The sequence below is a fragment of the Bombina bombina genome, chromosome 2 (assembly GCF_027579735.1).
Source record: "Bombina bombina isolate aBomBom1 chromosome 2, aBomBom1.pri, whole genome shotgun sequence".
NCBI classification, from domain to species: domain Eukaryota; kingdom Metazoa; phylum Chordata; class Amphibia; order Anura; family Bombinatoridae; genus Bombina; species Bombina bombina.
Window position 1 is genome coordinate 819,359,730 of NC_069500.1, and position 15,079 is coordinate 819,374,808.

General features: G+C 39.6%; 1 protein-coding gene across 4 annotated transcripts in view; it reads left to right on the top strand.

Moving 5' to 3' along the window:
• Window positions 1–10,243, top strand: part of JSRP1 (junctional sarcoplasmic reticulum protein 1) — a 409,477-nt gene extending 399,234 nt beyond the window's left edge. For all 4 annotated transcript variants that reach the window (XM_053703072.1, XM_053703071.1, XM_053703069.1 and 1 more), the window contains one exon: window positions 7,193–10,243. In XM_053703072.1, coding sequence (XP_053559047.1) covers window positions 7,193–7,924 — 732 coding nt within the window. In that variant the 3' untranslated portion in view covers window positions 7,925–10,243. The remainder of the gene's footprint in view (window positions 1–7,192) is intronic.
• The last annotated feature ends 4,836 nt before the right edge of the window (window positions 10,244–15,079 follow it).

Genomic DNA, 15,079 nt, shown 5'->3' on the forward strand with positions numbered 1-15,079 from the left:
AAGCCAGCCACTCGTCGCATCTACCATAAAGTGTGGAGAACTTACTTATCCTGGTATGAGAAGCATGGATATCCTTGGCACAGGGTGAAGGTATCCAGGATTCTGGCTTTTCTCCAAGAAGGTTTGGAGAAGGGTCTTGTCGCTAGTTCCTTAAAGGGACAGATTTTGGCATTATCAGTTTTGTTGCATAGGAGACTCTCTGAGCTCCCGGACATCCAATCTTGTGTTCAGGCTCTCTGTATTTCGACAGTCGGCTCCACCTTGGAGATTTACCTTAGTCCTTAAGGTTTTGCAGAGGGTTCCGTTTGAACCTATGCATTCCATTGACATTAAGATTTTGTCCTGGAAGGTTCTCTTCCTGTTGGCTATTGCATCGGCGCGCAGAGTATCTGAGCTAGCTACCTTGCAAAGCGACCATCCTTATCTGGTGTTTCATGTGGATAAGGCTGTCCTTCGCACTGGTTTGGGGTTTCTTCCCAAGGTGGTGTCTAACCATAACATCAGTCAGGAAATAGTGGTTCCTTCCTTGTGTCCTAACCCTTCTTCTTCTAGGGAAAGGTTACTTCATAACTTAGATGTGGTTCGTGCCTTGAAATTCTATCTTCAGGCTACAAAGGATTTCCGACAGTCTACATCTCTTTTTGTGGTGTATTCTGGGAAGCGCAAGGGGCAAAGGGCCTCTGCTACTTCTTTGTCTTTTTGGTTGAGGAGCTTGATTCGCTTGGCGGACAGCGGGACATAAGCCTCCTCAGAGGATCACAGCTCATTCAACTAGAGCTGTGGCTTCGTCTTGGGCCTTCAAGAATGAGGCCTCTATGGAGCAAATTTGTAAGACGGCTACCTGGTCCTCCTTACACACTTTTACAAAGTTTTACAAATTTGACATTTTTGCTTCTGCGGAAGTGTTTTTTGGGAGAAAGATTTGGCAGGCTGTGGTACCCTCAGATTAGGCTACGCCTTTTACCCTCCCGGTTTCATTCAGTGTTCTCTAGAGCTTGGGTATATGTTCCCAATAGTAATGAATAAAGCTGTGGACTCTCCTCCCCTTTAGATGGAAAACATAAATTATACTTACCTGATAATTTAATTTCCGAGGGGAGGAGAGTCCACGGCTCCCGCCCGTATCTCAATGGGGTGGACCTAAATTTTCTATTCTTCTGGCACCTTTTATACCCTGATATTTCTCCTTCTGTTCCTGGTTCCCTCTGCAGAATGACTGGGGATGAGTTAAGTGGGGGAGGTATTTAAGCCTTTGACTGGGGTGTCTTTGCCTCCTCCTGATGGCCAGGTTCTTAATTCCCAATAGTAATGAATGAAGCCGTGGACTCTCCTCCCCTCGATGGAAAGTAAATTATCAGGTAAGCATAATTTATGTTTTTTTATTCAGTGTCCCAGTTATGGAGGATTCTAATTTTTTGGAGACAGATGTCTCTGATTCAGACTAGAATATGAATTGGCCTGTTGATACATGCCCATCAGTTGTGTTCCGAATGCCGTTTTATAGTGCTCTGTTCCTCGGGATCGGGGAATCAGGTGCCCACTGAGCCATCCGCCTCTGCGGATTCTATTTCCCACGAGACTAGTTCCCTACCACCAACTCTTACTACGCATGCAGGTAACCCAAACTCTACTTATCCTTCTATGGAGTGTGGCCTGTTCCCACCGGAGGTTATGACACGGTTCTGCATTGCCATATCTTTGGCGCTGGCGCATCTGCACCTCACCTCCCGGGAGTGTGCTTACGATATTGTCCGTGTTCCGTTAACTGGGGCTCATCAGGCGTGGGATCGCCTGGTCCAGTTCAGCCCTCCGGGAGAGCGACTGCCCCTGAGGCCTCAGGGGGTGAACCTTCCGGAGCCTGTGTTTTCTTTTGTCCCGGTGGAGGTATGTTGTGCCTTTCATTATAGATTGGCGAGCCTTTGTGTTCTACTAAGGCACGTTTTTGCCGCTGCTGGATCCCACTCTTAATGGGTCTGGAGATTCTCAGTCTTATTCTTCGACTGGCTTGCATGCTTAGACATAAGGGGATGAAGTAATCTTCTTATAGTCTTTGTTATTTATGTATCCTTTTCCAGTTCTGAGCTTGGAAGTCTCGGACCCCTTGGTCCTGCGGGGGCTGTCCGTTCTTCCTTGGCGATAACCTACTGGTTGCCTTATCTTTTATCTTTATCCGGTGAGGATAATTTTTATTTGGTCTAAAGCTCAGGTTGTGGTGTGATGTTTCCTTCGGGAACTTTCTTCTCTGAAATTGATACTGGCGATTTTGTGGTTGCACTGTTAACAAAGGTCTTTCTGACTGTTCTTTATCCCTACATCTCGTGAGAGACTCTATGTAGCCTTGACAGTGCTGGGGCCCTTGGTTTCAGGCTTGTCCTGACTGAGTACAAATCCTTCTGTCTTTGAGGCCTAGTTCAGACACGTGGCCCTTTTTATGTCAGGTTGGTCTGGTGAGGGCGCCTAGTGATCACAATATGATTTGTGTTGTTTTCTTGTTTTATTTTACAAGCTTCAACTAGCATCCTGAGAAGTCTTGATGGTCCGTGGTTGCTTAGGGGCATGGGGGATTGGTTCAGTCCTCATTCGCCTTTCAATCTAGTGGGCCGGGACTCCTTTGAGATCTGTGGCGACATGCTCAGTCGTTTCCGCTTTTTCCAGGAACTAGAGTGTTCCTTCCCGTTGTGGGTTAGAGGCTTGGAGGATTTAGGTCATTCATACTGCTGTTCTTACGGTTTTGCCTTTCATGGTCTCTTTGGAAGTGTCCTTTAAGAGGTTCTCTTCCTTTGGGTCGAGACTTTCTGGACTTTTTTGTCTCCATATCAGGGGTGATAGGAGGTGTTGTCTGTTTTTCCATGGTTTTTGCTTAGGGGATGTTTTTCTGCCTGCATTTGGGATGCTTTGCATTCTTCTCCCTTTGATGTGGTCCTCTGGAATGTTAATCTGAAAGGATTATAGAGACTAGCCTTTCTTCTACTCTCTTTCGGGTGACTCTACTCTCGTTCTCATTTCCCTTAGTGTTGCCCTTGGGGCATTTGGGCTCTAGAGAAAAAGTAAGGGGCGTGTTGTTTGGAGACCGACTGCTGGGCAACGGTGTCTCCTGGAGGCGGTTGACTCAGTCAAGTCTAGTTCCTGCGGTCTCTAGAAAGGCTTGTGGAATATTTGCGGGTCAGTGTCCTTGGGTCTTTTCCTCTTTTTCAAAGTTGTTCTCAGCTTCAGACGAAGCAGGATTTTGTTGGGTAGGGGTTTTCAGGACTGGTGCCCTCAGAATGGGCCGCCTCTGGTACCCTCCTGTTTTTTTATTTAGTGTCCTCTATAGCTTCGGTATTGTTTTCCCAAAAGTAATGAATGCAGCTGTGGACTCTTTCCATTTATGAAGAATAACATAAATTATGCTTACCTGATAATTTTCTTTTTTTCAGATGGAAAGAGTCCACAGCTTCCCGCCCGTATTTTTATGCGGGCCGGCCGTAATTTTTGTTCTTCTGGCACTTTTTCACCCTGATATTTCTTCTACTGTTCCTTGTTCCTTTGCAGAATGACTGGGGGATGAGGGGACTGGGAGGAGTATTTAAGCCTTTGGCTGGGGTTGTTTTTTTTTTTTTAATTTTCTTTTATTGAGGTTGTGCACAGAATTCAACACGCCATTTGAAGTCATGTTACAGAGATCAAAAATACAATAAAACAGTAAAGTATGAACATTAAGTAGAAAATTATAAACTTTGTGATAAGACAGACTTCAGGAACCTCTTTTATATACTGTATATAGTGTTGTCATGTGAGTGGTTAGTGATATGACCACTTGTGGGCCATTTGGTTGTGTATGACAAGACTTGGTAACCACAAGCTGGTCACTTTTGGACCGAAACAAGAGAAATTACTGTATCTTGTGTATGATATAGAGTCACATATGAGGAACATATAACAATAAACAAGAAACATAAAAGTTATGTGACATAATGATAAAATATTTAAAGGGACAGTCTAGGCCAAAATAAACTTTCATGATTCAGATAGAGCATGTAATTTTAAACAATTTTCCAATTTACTTTTATCACCAATTTTGCTTTGTTCTCTTTGTATTCTTAGTTGAAAGCTTAACCTAGGAGGTTCATATGCTAATTTCTTAGACCTTGAAGCCCACCTCTTTCAGATTGAATTTTAACAGTTTTTCACCACTAGAGGGTGTTAGTTCATGTATTTCATATAGATAACACTGTGCTTGTGCACGAGAAGTTATCTGGGAGCAGGCACTGATTAGCTAGACTGCAAGTCTGTCAAAAGAACTGATAAAAGGGGCAGTTTGCAGAGGCTTAGATACAAGATAATCACAGAGGTTAAAAGTGTATTATTATAACTGTGTTGGTTATGCAAAACTGGGAAATGGGTAATAAAGGGATTATCTATCTTGTAAAACAATAAAAATTCTGGTGTAGACAGTCCCTTTAAGTATAGAGCAAATTTAGTATAATGGAAATATTAGTGAGAAGAGTTGGTAAAAGTAAATGCTGTATAATAAGGATGATATTTAGCCACTCATGTGCATGGTATATTAAAATATAGTGAAGGTATATTTTATGGAGTGTCTTATTGATTTAATCATTTTTTTGGCTAGATGGTATGTGTTAAACTGACAGCTAATGGATTTAACTGTTTGAGAACCTCTCTTGGAAACTACAGCTCTGTAGTGTATTTCTGGCTAGTTTTGCTAGTTTTATCGCCAATCCTATTATAAGATGGGGTGGAGGTGGTGACTTCTATAGAATGGGAGTGTAACCCTGATGCTGTATAAGGGGGTAAGTATTAGGATCTCCTAGTTAGGATTTTGATTATAGGTGAGCTAGAAGTTTCCCTCTCTGAGAGATATACATTTTGTGCAGTATGTCTGTGAAGGTATTCAAATAACCTTCCAATGCTATGAGGTTCTATGTAATTAGACTGTGGTGGGCTAGTATGGTTCTAACAGCTTAAGTGGGGACTGAAAATGTAAATCTTCCGCTAGATTGGATCCTCAATGCTAAACACTTTTAGAAGGTGCAGTTCTATAATATTAAACAAGAGCTAGACGCACAGTGATATGTATATAGATTAAGCCTAGAATGAGAGTTAGTGTAGTTAGTCAGCTTTAAGGTTAGTTGTACAAGCGCTAACTAGATGAGCTCCCATATTAATAACTCAATAAGGCACAATAAAAAGAGCAGGCATCTAGATATTCAGGAGCTGCTTAGAGGATAGTACAAAACAGAACATGTGAGGAAAGTACATTCCTAAGGAGAGTGTGTAAGCTAACTAATGTTCTGTAAACTGGGCTTCACCTCACACCAATTATTTAAGTCTATGAGTACCCACAAACGTATATATTTTAAACTGAGAGTCATCATTGGGGAATCCAAGTAAAGTACACAGAATTCACATAGTCCTTTTCGTGTGGGTCGTATGTGGGAGCAGTAGTGGTATTACCCGATCCAAGACGAGTGGCCGCAGATGCAGGGCTGCAATAAATAAGAAGATGGTCGGAGCAATGTAGGAAATAATATCGGCAGGTATGAATGCTCGTCCGTACCAAATCCACCTGGGACAGGGAGCAGAGATGGGTGTGAGGACTTTATGTCACCTTTATTAGAACTCCAGTACTCACTAGGGAGGATTCACGAGTACAGGTCTGTTCCGGAGCACAATGTTGGTCCATCTTCTGCCGTTCCTTAAATAGTTTCATCAACTCCGCTACGCTCACAAACCAAAGCTGAATGGCTGTTGGATTAGGTGTTTCAGTGCACTCTATGTTGCGATTAGCTCCTTGCAGTTTCATATGTGCTGACTCCGTAGGTATCGGATAATTTTGAACAGGCTCAGTCACGCAGGAAAAGGTTTGTGAAGTGCTGCGTGGTTTGTCTCTCTCTGCAAAATCCGCCATGTTAAGTTCCGTGTTCACGCACTCCTTCGTTTGGGGTTTAACCAGAGATACCAGATGGGTAAAGTTGCTGTCCATTTGTCGAGCCAGAGTGACCAAGAGGTCTTGAATTGTGTTATAATGAATCTTATCCATATTTAGGTAATTTCTACCATCTAGAATTTGTAATGGCAGTGAAGTAGACCTGCTTAAGCCGGTTAGCCGGGAGGGGGGGGGTTAGGGTAGATGTTGTAAGGCCGCCGCCTCTCCTAGCTGTCAGTCTGGGGTAATGCTTCAGATAATGCGAACTCCTCGAAATTAGTATCTATTAATACAGCTCTGTTTCACAATATAGGATCTATATGATAGATATTTGGATTATTTGCAGTTTCTTAGATAATTGGCGGATTATCTGTAAAATAGTTGGAGCTTCTATTTTAGCATTCAGTCATGGCTGCCGCCCGGCCTCACCCCATGACCCTGGTTTTTAAACCTGTCCTCAGGCCTCCCCAACAGTCCAGGTTTTCTGGATTACCTTGAATGAGAGCAGGTAAAATAACCATGGTTACTAATCAGCTGATTGTTTCACCTGTGTTCTAGTTCCGATATCCTCAAAATGTAACCTGTTAGGGATGCCTGAGGACAGGTTTGTGGGTTATGGGAAAGTGTTAGGGATTATTAAAAACTCTGCTATGTTACGTGTTTTTTGCCTCCTCCTAGTGGACTGAAGTTTAATCTCACTTGATGCCTTGTGGACTCTCGCCATTATGAAATAAATTAATTTAACAGGTAAGCATTAATTTAGTTTTTTCTGAAGAGGATAGATTTTTGTTTTTAGTAAGAGAACAGAACCAAGCGCTGGAGCATCTGTTGAAAGAAATGAGTTTATTATAAAACGACATATGAACTCGATCAAGATTTATAAATAAATTAATACTTTGTAAATTACTTAGCATATAAAATATTGTAGTAAGACAATGCAAAATATATATAATAATCTCTCTGCTTTGCACAGATGAGAACCTTTAGGTTCTTATAGAATTATGGTAGGCTAAAGCAATTCAAGCCCTTTTTTCCCCATTTCTGCTAATTTATGTGCAGCAACTACCTATGGAAGCAAACTGGTGCATGAGTTTGTTTGTTTTTTGTTAAAAAATGCACTTGTGTTTCACTAAGTCTTACATCTAGGTACAATGGTAATCTTAGATTATTATTTTTTTGTTTCCCATTGCTCTATAAAGGATAGTTCTGCTAATATAATGTAATATTCCACACAATTAATATTGTTATCTTTACTTCTTCTTGCAGTCAGAATCATGGTTTTTTGAAGGTTGGTTTGGGTCATCTGACGCAGAGCCGCTAGAAGTATCTGATATGGAATTATCAGATGATGAACTGCTAGAAGAGGAATTACTAGAAGATGAATTACCAGACGAGGAATTACTAGAAGACGAATTACCAGAGGAGGAATTGCCAGAGGAGGAATTACTAACAGAGGAATTGTCAGAGGAAGATTTACAAGAGGAGGAATTGCCTGAGTTGCAGTTACCCAAGGAGGAAAAGGATCAGTCAGACCAGGATCTACCACACTCCATAAAGCTTCATGATTTTGATAAAAAGACTGAAGAGACTAGGGACAAGCATAAGCAAAAAGACCAGTGGGGACTAAAGGCCAAAAATAAGTACATGGAGAACAAAGCAATTAAAATCAAGAGGCAATCAGAAGGGTCTCAAGGAAGGGGGGTCTTCCCATTTATGAAGAAACCAAATGATTCCACCAAATCCTCACAAGATTACAAGCAGAAGAAATACAAAGAGAAAAGTCACCAACAAAAAGACAAGGAAAGGAAGTATGAGCACCCCAAGAAACAGGAATTGGTTGAGAGAAAGCCATACAAGAAAGGAAAAGAAGAAGAGAATAAATATTTTAAAAAAGAAGGAAAGGAAAACTATAAAGGATGGAAAGAGAAGGAGAGTAAAGGGTTCAAGCACCATCAACAGGAAAAAGGCTACAAAAAACAAGATCGATATCATGGCTAATACACTACTTATAAAAGTAAACACCTATTTGTGCAAGAGAAACTGAAGTACCTTTATGTGACATCCCTAATATAAATTATATTTTATTATGAATAATAATATTATGCTACACATCACAATGACCATAATAATTATACATGAGCACTGTTGCATCTCCATTTTATGATAGGAAATGTCATACATATATATATATATATATATATATTCTTATATATATATATATATTCTTGTAAATTAGAAACCTAAATCCAAGTCATGCTAGTTAAGACAGCAATATAAAAATATTAAAAATTTTACTGAAAAAAACACCTTTAAGTTTCAGTTCTTACTCAAAAGTGAAAAACAGGGAAATTCCTGGTTTTAGCTGCCTTTTAATGGAAATGCTGCATTAAAGACAAACTAGAGAAATGACTGCACCACTTTACCCAGGTGCTCTTTATTTTTAAAGAATGTTCAACATTTGTTTGTTTTTGTTTTGTTATTGGGGTGTGGGCATATTTTAAGTTTTATTAAGCCAATACACGTTTATATGCATTTCAAATAGTATACTCAATAAAAGTTAAACTAATTATTGCATAAATTGTAAAATACAATACTACAACTTTGACTAATACATAATTTAGGAAATGCCACCTTTTCCGTTAACACTCAGTCTAGGCTTAAAGGCACATAAAACAGGTTGAGATCTGTGCATATCCTAAAAGGGCTAATTAATTAAGAATAGTTTGCATACATTTTTTTTTTTTTAAATTGCTGGCAAGTATTTTAAAATAATTTTCAAAAATAAGCAAAATTAATTACATAGCTAAGCTATCAGGAGAAGCCAAATCCACCCCCTTAGCAGTGTTTAGACACAGGCATTGTATTTAAACTGAGTTCACAGCTTCTAGGCCTGCTCCAGCAGATAATCCCTATGCATTTTTTGCATTCTTCCAAAACAACAATAGATATAGATACAGCCATAGAAGGAAATATGTGGGGGGAGTAAGAAATTTACAATTCAGAAACTAAAAGAAAAGAGTTAATGATGAGGCACTGCAGTATAAATTTGCAGGTAAAGTAATTAAAGTGCATATTATTATATTTTGTCTCTAGCCCAACTTGTTTTATGTCCCTTTAAGACAGAGTTCCCAAGTGACTATATTATTATGCACGATTGGCTCTATAGTATTTCATTCATAGTAATGCTTTATTTATAAATCTCCAAGTTCTGTGTTTATGCAACATATACAAATTAATGAGTATCTTTAATCAGGATAAACAAGTCTTAGCAATTATATTTCTACCTTAACATGATATTAAAGAAAATACACCATATCATTTTAGTGCTCCCTTGTCTTAACACTGTGGTTCTCAACACCCTTGATTGTATTCCTTATTTATTTCCATAGTTTGATAAACTCAGTACCATTTATCTGCTGCTGATTATCACTTAAAGGGACAGTCTACTTGAAAATGTTTATTATTTAAAAAGATAGATAATCTATTTATAACCCATTCCACAGTTTTGCATAACCAACACTGTGTTATATTACTACACTTTTAACCTCTGTGATTACCTTGTATCTAAGCCTCTGCAGACTGCCCCCTTATTTCAAAGCTTTTGACAGACTTGCATTTAGCCAATCAGTGCTGACTGATAAATAACTCCACGTTATCTATATGGCCCACATGAACTAGCACTTAGATAAGAGGCAGTTCAACGGTTTAGAAATCAGTTTGAGCCTATCTAAATATAGCTTTCAAAAAAGGATACCAAGCGAACAAAGCAAATTTGATGATAAAAGGAAATTGGAAGATTGTTTAAAATGACATGCCCTATCTGAATCATGAAAGTTTAATTTTGACTAGACGGTCCCTTTAATAGCCACAAGCTAGGGGATTTCAGTAATTTAAGAGACTATGCTCATCCAAAATGTGGGATCTTTCACCCTCAGCTAGGGGTTGTGGCACCTAAGGATATCTGATTTTCTGGTTGAGAAACACTACAATACATACAATAGAACTTTGTGGCTGAAGAGTTTTTTTCATGAAAATGTTGTTGTCAATTATTTTATTTATTCACTGACGCTTTGTATTAAAATATATATCCAAAATGATCATTGGCAGGGTTTATCTTAATACTTCTGTATTTATTCACTACATTTTGTCTATGCTTTATTTTCTAGTATTTTTTTCTCTTGAGCCCTGTGATTGCTGAGCAAGGCATACATTAGTTGAAATAGATAAAATATACCTCTGACTGCACTATCAGTGCCTTGATCTCAAAAGCACTGAAACTTTGGTTGAATAAATAAATAAATAACATTTTATTCAATAGATCTTTTGTCAGTTTGTCTGTGTACATAAATAGTATAATATATTCTGGATAAAATATCTCTTGTAGTTCTGGATTGTTCACCATATGGAAGAGGAAGCATCATTGGTAAGATTTACTATCGCCTTAGCAAACGCAAGCCGGCTAACATAAGAAAGATCCATACCTCTCAATATACCTTAAAGGGACACTGATCCCAAATTTTTTCATGTGTGATTCAGATAGAGCATGCAATTTTAAGCAACTTTCTAATTTACTCCTATTATCATTTTTTCTTCGTTCTCTTGCTATCTTTATTTGAAAAAGAAGGCATCTAAGCTTACATTCTTGCATTTCAAATAAAGATACCAAGAGAATGGAGAACATTTGATAATAGGAGTAAATTAGAAAGTTACTTAAAATTTCATGCTCTATCTGAATCATGAAAGAAATATTTGGGTTCACTGTCCCTTTAACCATAACCATTTATGACTCCTCTGATTGCTTAAAGGGATATGAAACCCAGCAAAAAAAAAATTGTTATTCAGAGAATGCCATTTTAATAAAGTTTCAAAATTGACTTCTATTATCAACTGTGATTCGTTCCCATGATATTCTGTGTTGAAGAGATACCTATGTAGGCAAAAAAAAATTGATAATAGTAGTAAATTAGAAAGTCGTTTAAAATTTTGGGTTTTATATCTCTTTACTGTAACCGTCATTCATTTTCTATATTTTCTCTTAAAGGAACATTAAACACTGGGAGATTGTTACTGTAGTAACTCATTTATAACTATCCCTTTCTACATTCAGCAGAGGAGACAAGAAAAAGCTTTTAAACCAAAGGCAACCTAGGCTATAACATGGAGTTGACCATTATTTTTCACACATTTGTTCAATGTTTAAACAACTAATATCATTTAAAAAAAAAAAAAAAAATAGAAAAGCTGTACTCCGTTCTATATTGTTTTGGATGTATTTTGGAGCATGAGGATTGCGCTAAAAGCTGGCACCCACCACATATAAATTGTTCCTTGAATGTGGAGTGCATACTTAATTGCAATTCACTGTATGTTTGTTCGATATACATTTAATTCTATTGTTGCCATGCTGATCACTTGATAGCTATCTGTGTGTATAATGCCTCCTCTTACAAGAGAGAGATCACTTGCCCCAGTTTAGGCTTTAAAAAGGGGTCCTAGGTTCCCTTTCATAGCCCAGATAATCATTCCTATGTCAATCACCTGTCATCTAGAAAGGCATGAGATCTCTTCTTTGAAAACATATATATAAATCCAAAATGTTTGGTTTAGCACACCTTACAAAAAATGTAAATCTTCGGAAGTGCTGCCAATGAGACCAAATAGTTACACAAGACAGAGGGTATTGGCGCATATCCACTTTATTTTAAATGCTTCAAAATTGCCTGAAAAAAACACCTTTGCTTTTATGTTAAAATTGGGATCTTAGTCACACAATATGGCCATAGTCTGCTTCGCCAGTCACCAACTTACAATGTGTCCCAATGTTGACTGATCCTAACACTACAATTCTTTGCCTTTATTGGCTGAATTATTCCTGATTTAACTCTTTATTTTACAATTTGACTCCCTGGCTTTATAAATAATCCCAATATGCTCATAAGAACACCTGAGCATGGGTGGGGTGCTTTAACCAATATATATATTTGGTATTGTTTTGTTATTTGTGCCCTACAAAATATTAGCTGAATAAACGAAAACATAGGAAAGCAAAAAAGTAGTATTAAATGGGGGGGGGGAGCTATTGATTCAGCAGTTGGGTCTAATTCATAAGCTTTTTTTCTTCTTTATACAGGTGTAAGAGTCCACGATCCTTTACTCTTAGGAATAACTCTCCTCTACTACTAGGAGGAAGCAAGAGCTCTATAAAACCCATCCCACCTCACACATACCTCAGTCTTTACTTTGCCTCCACTGGAGGTGGTTGAAGAATGAAGATGTGGGTTTTCAGTCTATATTCAGGCCCGGTTTCCCCTCAGAGAACAGTACTTGTCAGAGGGATGTACAGTCGTATGCAAAAGTTTAGGCACCCCTGACAATTTCCATGATTTTCATTTATAAATAATTGGGTGTTTGGATAAGCAATTTCATTTTGATCTATCAAATAACTGAAGGACACAGTAATATTTCAGTAGTGAAATGAGGTTTTTTGGATTAACAGAAAATGTGCAATATGCATCAAAACAAAATTAGACAGGTGCATAAATTTGGGCACCCTTGTCATTTTGTTGATTTGAATACCTGACCTAGCACTGATTAATTAGAACACACAATTGGTTTGGTGAGCTTATTAAGCCTTGAACTTCATAGACAGGTGCATCCAATAATGAGAAAAGGTATTTAAAGAGACACTGAACCCACATTTTTCTTTTGTGATTCAGATAGAGCATGCGATTTTAAGCAACTTTCTAATTTACTCCTATTATAGATTTTTCTTCATTTTCTTGCTATCTTTATTTGAAAAAGAAGGCATCAGCTTTTTTGGGGGTTCAGAACTCTGGACAGCACTTTTTTATTGGTGGATGAATTTATCCACCAATCAGCAAGGACAACCCAGGTTGTTCACCAAAAATGGGCCGGCATCTAAACTTACATTCTTGCATTTCAAATAAAGATACCAAGAGAATGAAGAGAATTTGATAATAGGAGTAAATTAGAAAGTTGCTTAAAATGTCATGCTCTATCTGAATCATGAAAGAAAAAAATTGGGTACAGTGTCCCTTTAAGGTGGCCAGTTGCAAGTTGAGAGTCTTTGACTCTCCTCTAAAGAGTGGCAACATGGGGGCCTCAAAACAACTCTCAAATGACCTGAAAACAAAGATTGTTCAACATTATGGTTTAGGGGAAGGCTACAAAAAGCTGTTGCAGAGATTTAAGCTGTCAGTGTCCACTGTGAGGAACATTGTGAGGAAATGGAAGACCACAGGCATAGTTCTTGTTAAGGCCAGAAGTAAAATATCGAAGAGGCAAAGGATGGTGAGAACGGTCAAAAACAGACCAGAAACCATCTCCAAAGACCTACAACATCATCTTGCTGCAGATGGTGTCACTTTGCATTGTTCAAGAGTTCAACGTATGGGAGAGTGATGCAGAAAAAGCCTTTTCCATCTAAAGGGGAGGAGAGTCCACCTGTTCATTCATTACTATTGGGAATTAAGAACCTGGCTACCAGGAGGAGGCAAAGACACCCCAGCCAAAGGCTTAAATACCTCCCCCACTTCCCTCATCCCCCAGTCATTCTTTGCCTTTCGTCACAGGAGGACAGCAGAGAAGTGCCGGAGTACTCTCTTATGGAGGGTAGTACTCTTCGCAGTGGGACTGGAGTTTTAAGTAGTCCTATCAGTCTCTCAGTGAGGGCCTGGGCGAAAGTTAGAGTCCGGACATGAAGGGAGAGTCTTTCTGCAAAACCATCCCGACTCATATTAACAGCTCCATTAGCAATTTGCGTTGACGAGTTTCGCTGCCTGCTTTCTTCACTCAAGTCCATGTCAGGAGCGACGCTACTAACCTGTCACACTTGAAGGACCATGTTCCTGTTCCACGGCATAGATTCTGGTAAGATTGTTTTTTTTATTAATGATGATACTGATGATAACATAGAAGACAGGGTCGCAGTGTGACGCCTTTTTATCTTTACAGAATCAAGGCTTAATATTCCTGGAAGGGGATTATTGAACGGGGGGGGGGGGTTTACATAATATTGTTTATTGTGTCATTGCTGCGTTATGTGCGAGATGAGGCTCTGGCAATGTGTGGAACTTTCAGGTGACTTGTGGGAATTTGCGCAGCCATTTTTGGCACGGTTTTCCCTAGTGCAGGGGCGGTCCTGCCAGGCATTACACGTGACGGGGTGTGTCTATCTTCCTTCTCTGTTGATCTGTGGTGCATGGAGACATAACGGTTTCTGTAGTCCGGGTCCTAGGAGGTGGTGAGTGCCCCGGCCATTAGTGGTATAAAGGTGCCTTTTTGTAAATTAATTTAGTCTTCCCATAAGCACAAACGATGGAGGACTCTGTCGCGTTTATCAGGCTCTCCCTCTATAACAAAGTCTCATTCCTGTGTTTATTGTGAGGAGGTTCTGGTAGATCAACCTGCTCAACTATGTTCCTTATGCCTTGATAAAGTTGCAACATCTAAATGTAAACGGATGTCTAGTACTACTGAGCCGTCCACCTCTGAGGGTTCTTGTCCCGTGAGGTGCGTTCCCTGCATTCAGCTCCGATTGCACATGCATCGCCCCGGGGTCTGACCGTTACTCCTTCGGGAGAGATTAATTGGCCCTCAGAATTTGCGGACCAACTGGAATCGGTGGTTTCTAAAGTGATCCATGCCTTACCACATTCTGCTAAGCGCAAGCGTAGGGTGTATTATGGCGGCTCGACCCAGGGTTTGTCCTCGCCGATGGCAGATCCAGAGTCTTTTTATGAGGTGGAGACCCACTCCGACTCTTCGGAAGAGGTCCATTCTGGATCGGAGTCCGTGTCATCTAAGCCTCCTGCTGCGGAGGAGCCTGGTTATAGGTTTAGGATGGAAAATGTGCGTTGTCTGCTGCGACAAGTACTTGCTACTTTGGAGGTTCTGGATCCTAAGATCCCGGAGGAACCTGCTATTCCTAAGCTTGACAAGGTGTACGAGTACAGGGTGGTGCCTCAGACTTTCCCGTTTCCTGTTAAGATGGCAAATATTATTAAGAATGAATGGGAACGATTAGGGTCCCCCTTTTCCCCTTCTTTTAAGAAACTGTTTCCCGTTCCGGACTCTCAGCTTGAGCTGTGGGGGACCATTCCCAAGGTGGATGGGGCTATCTCTACGCTCGCG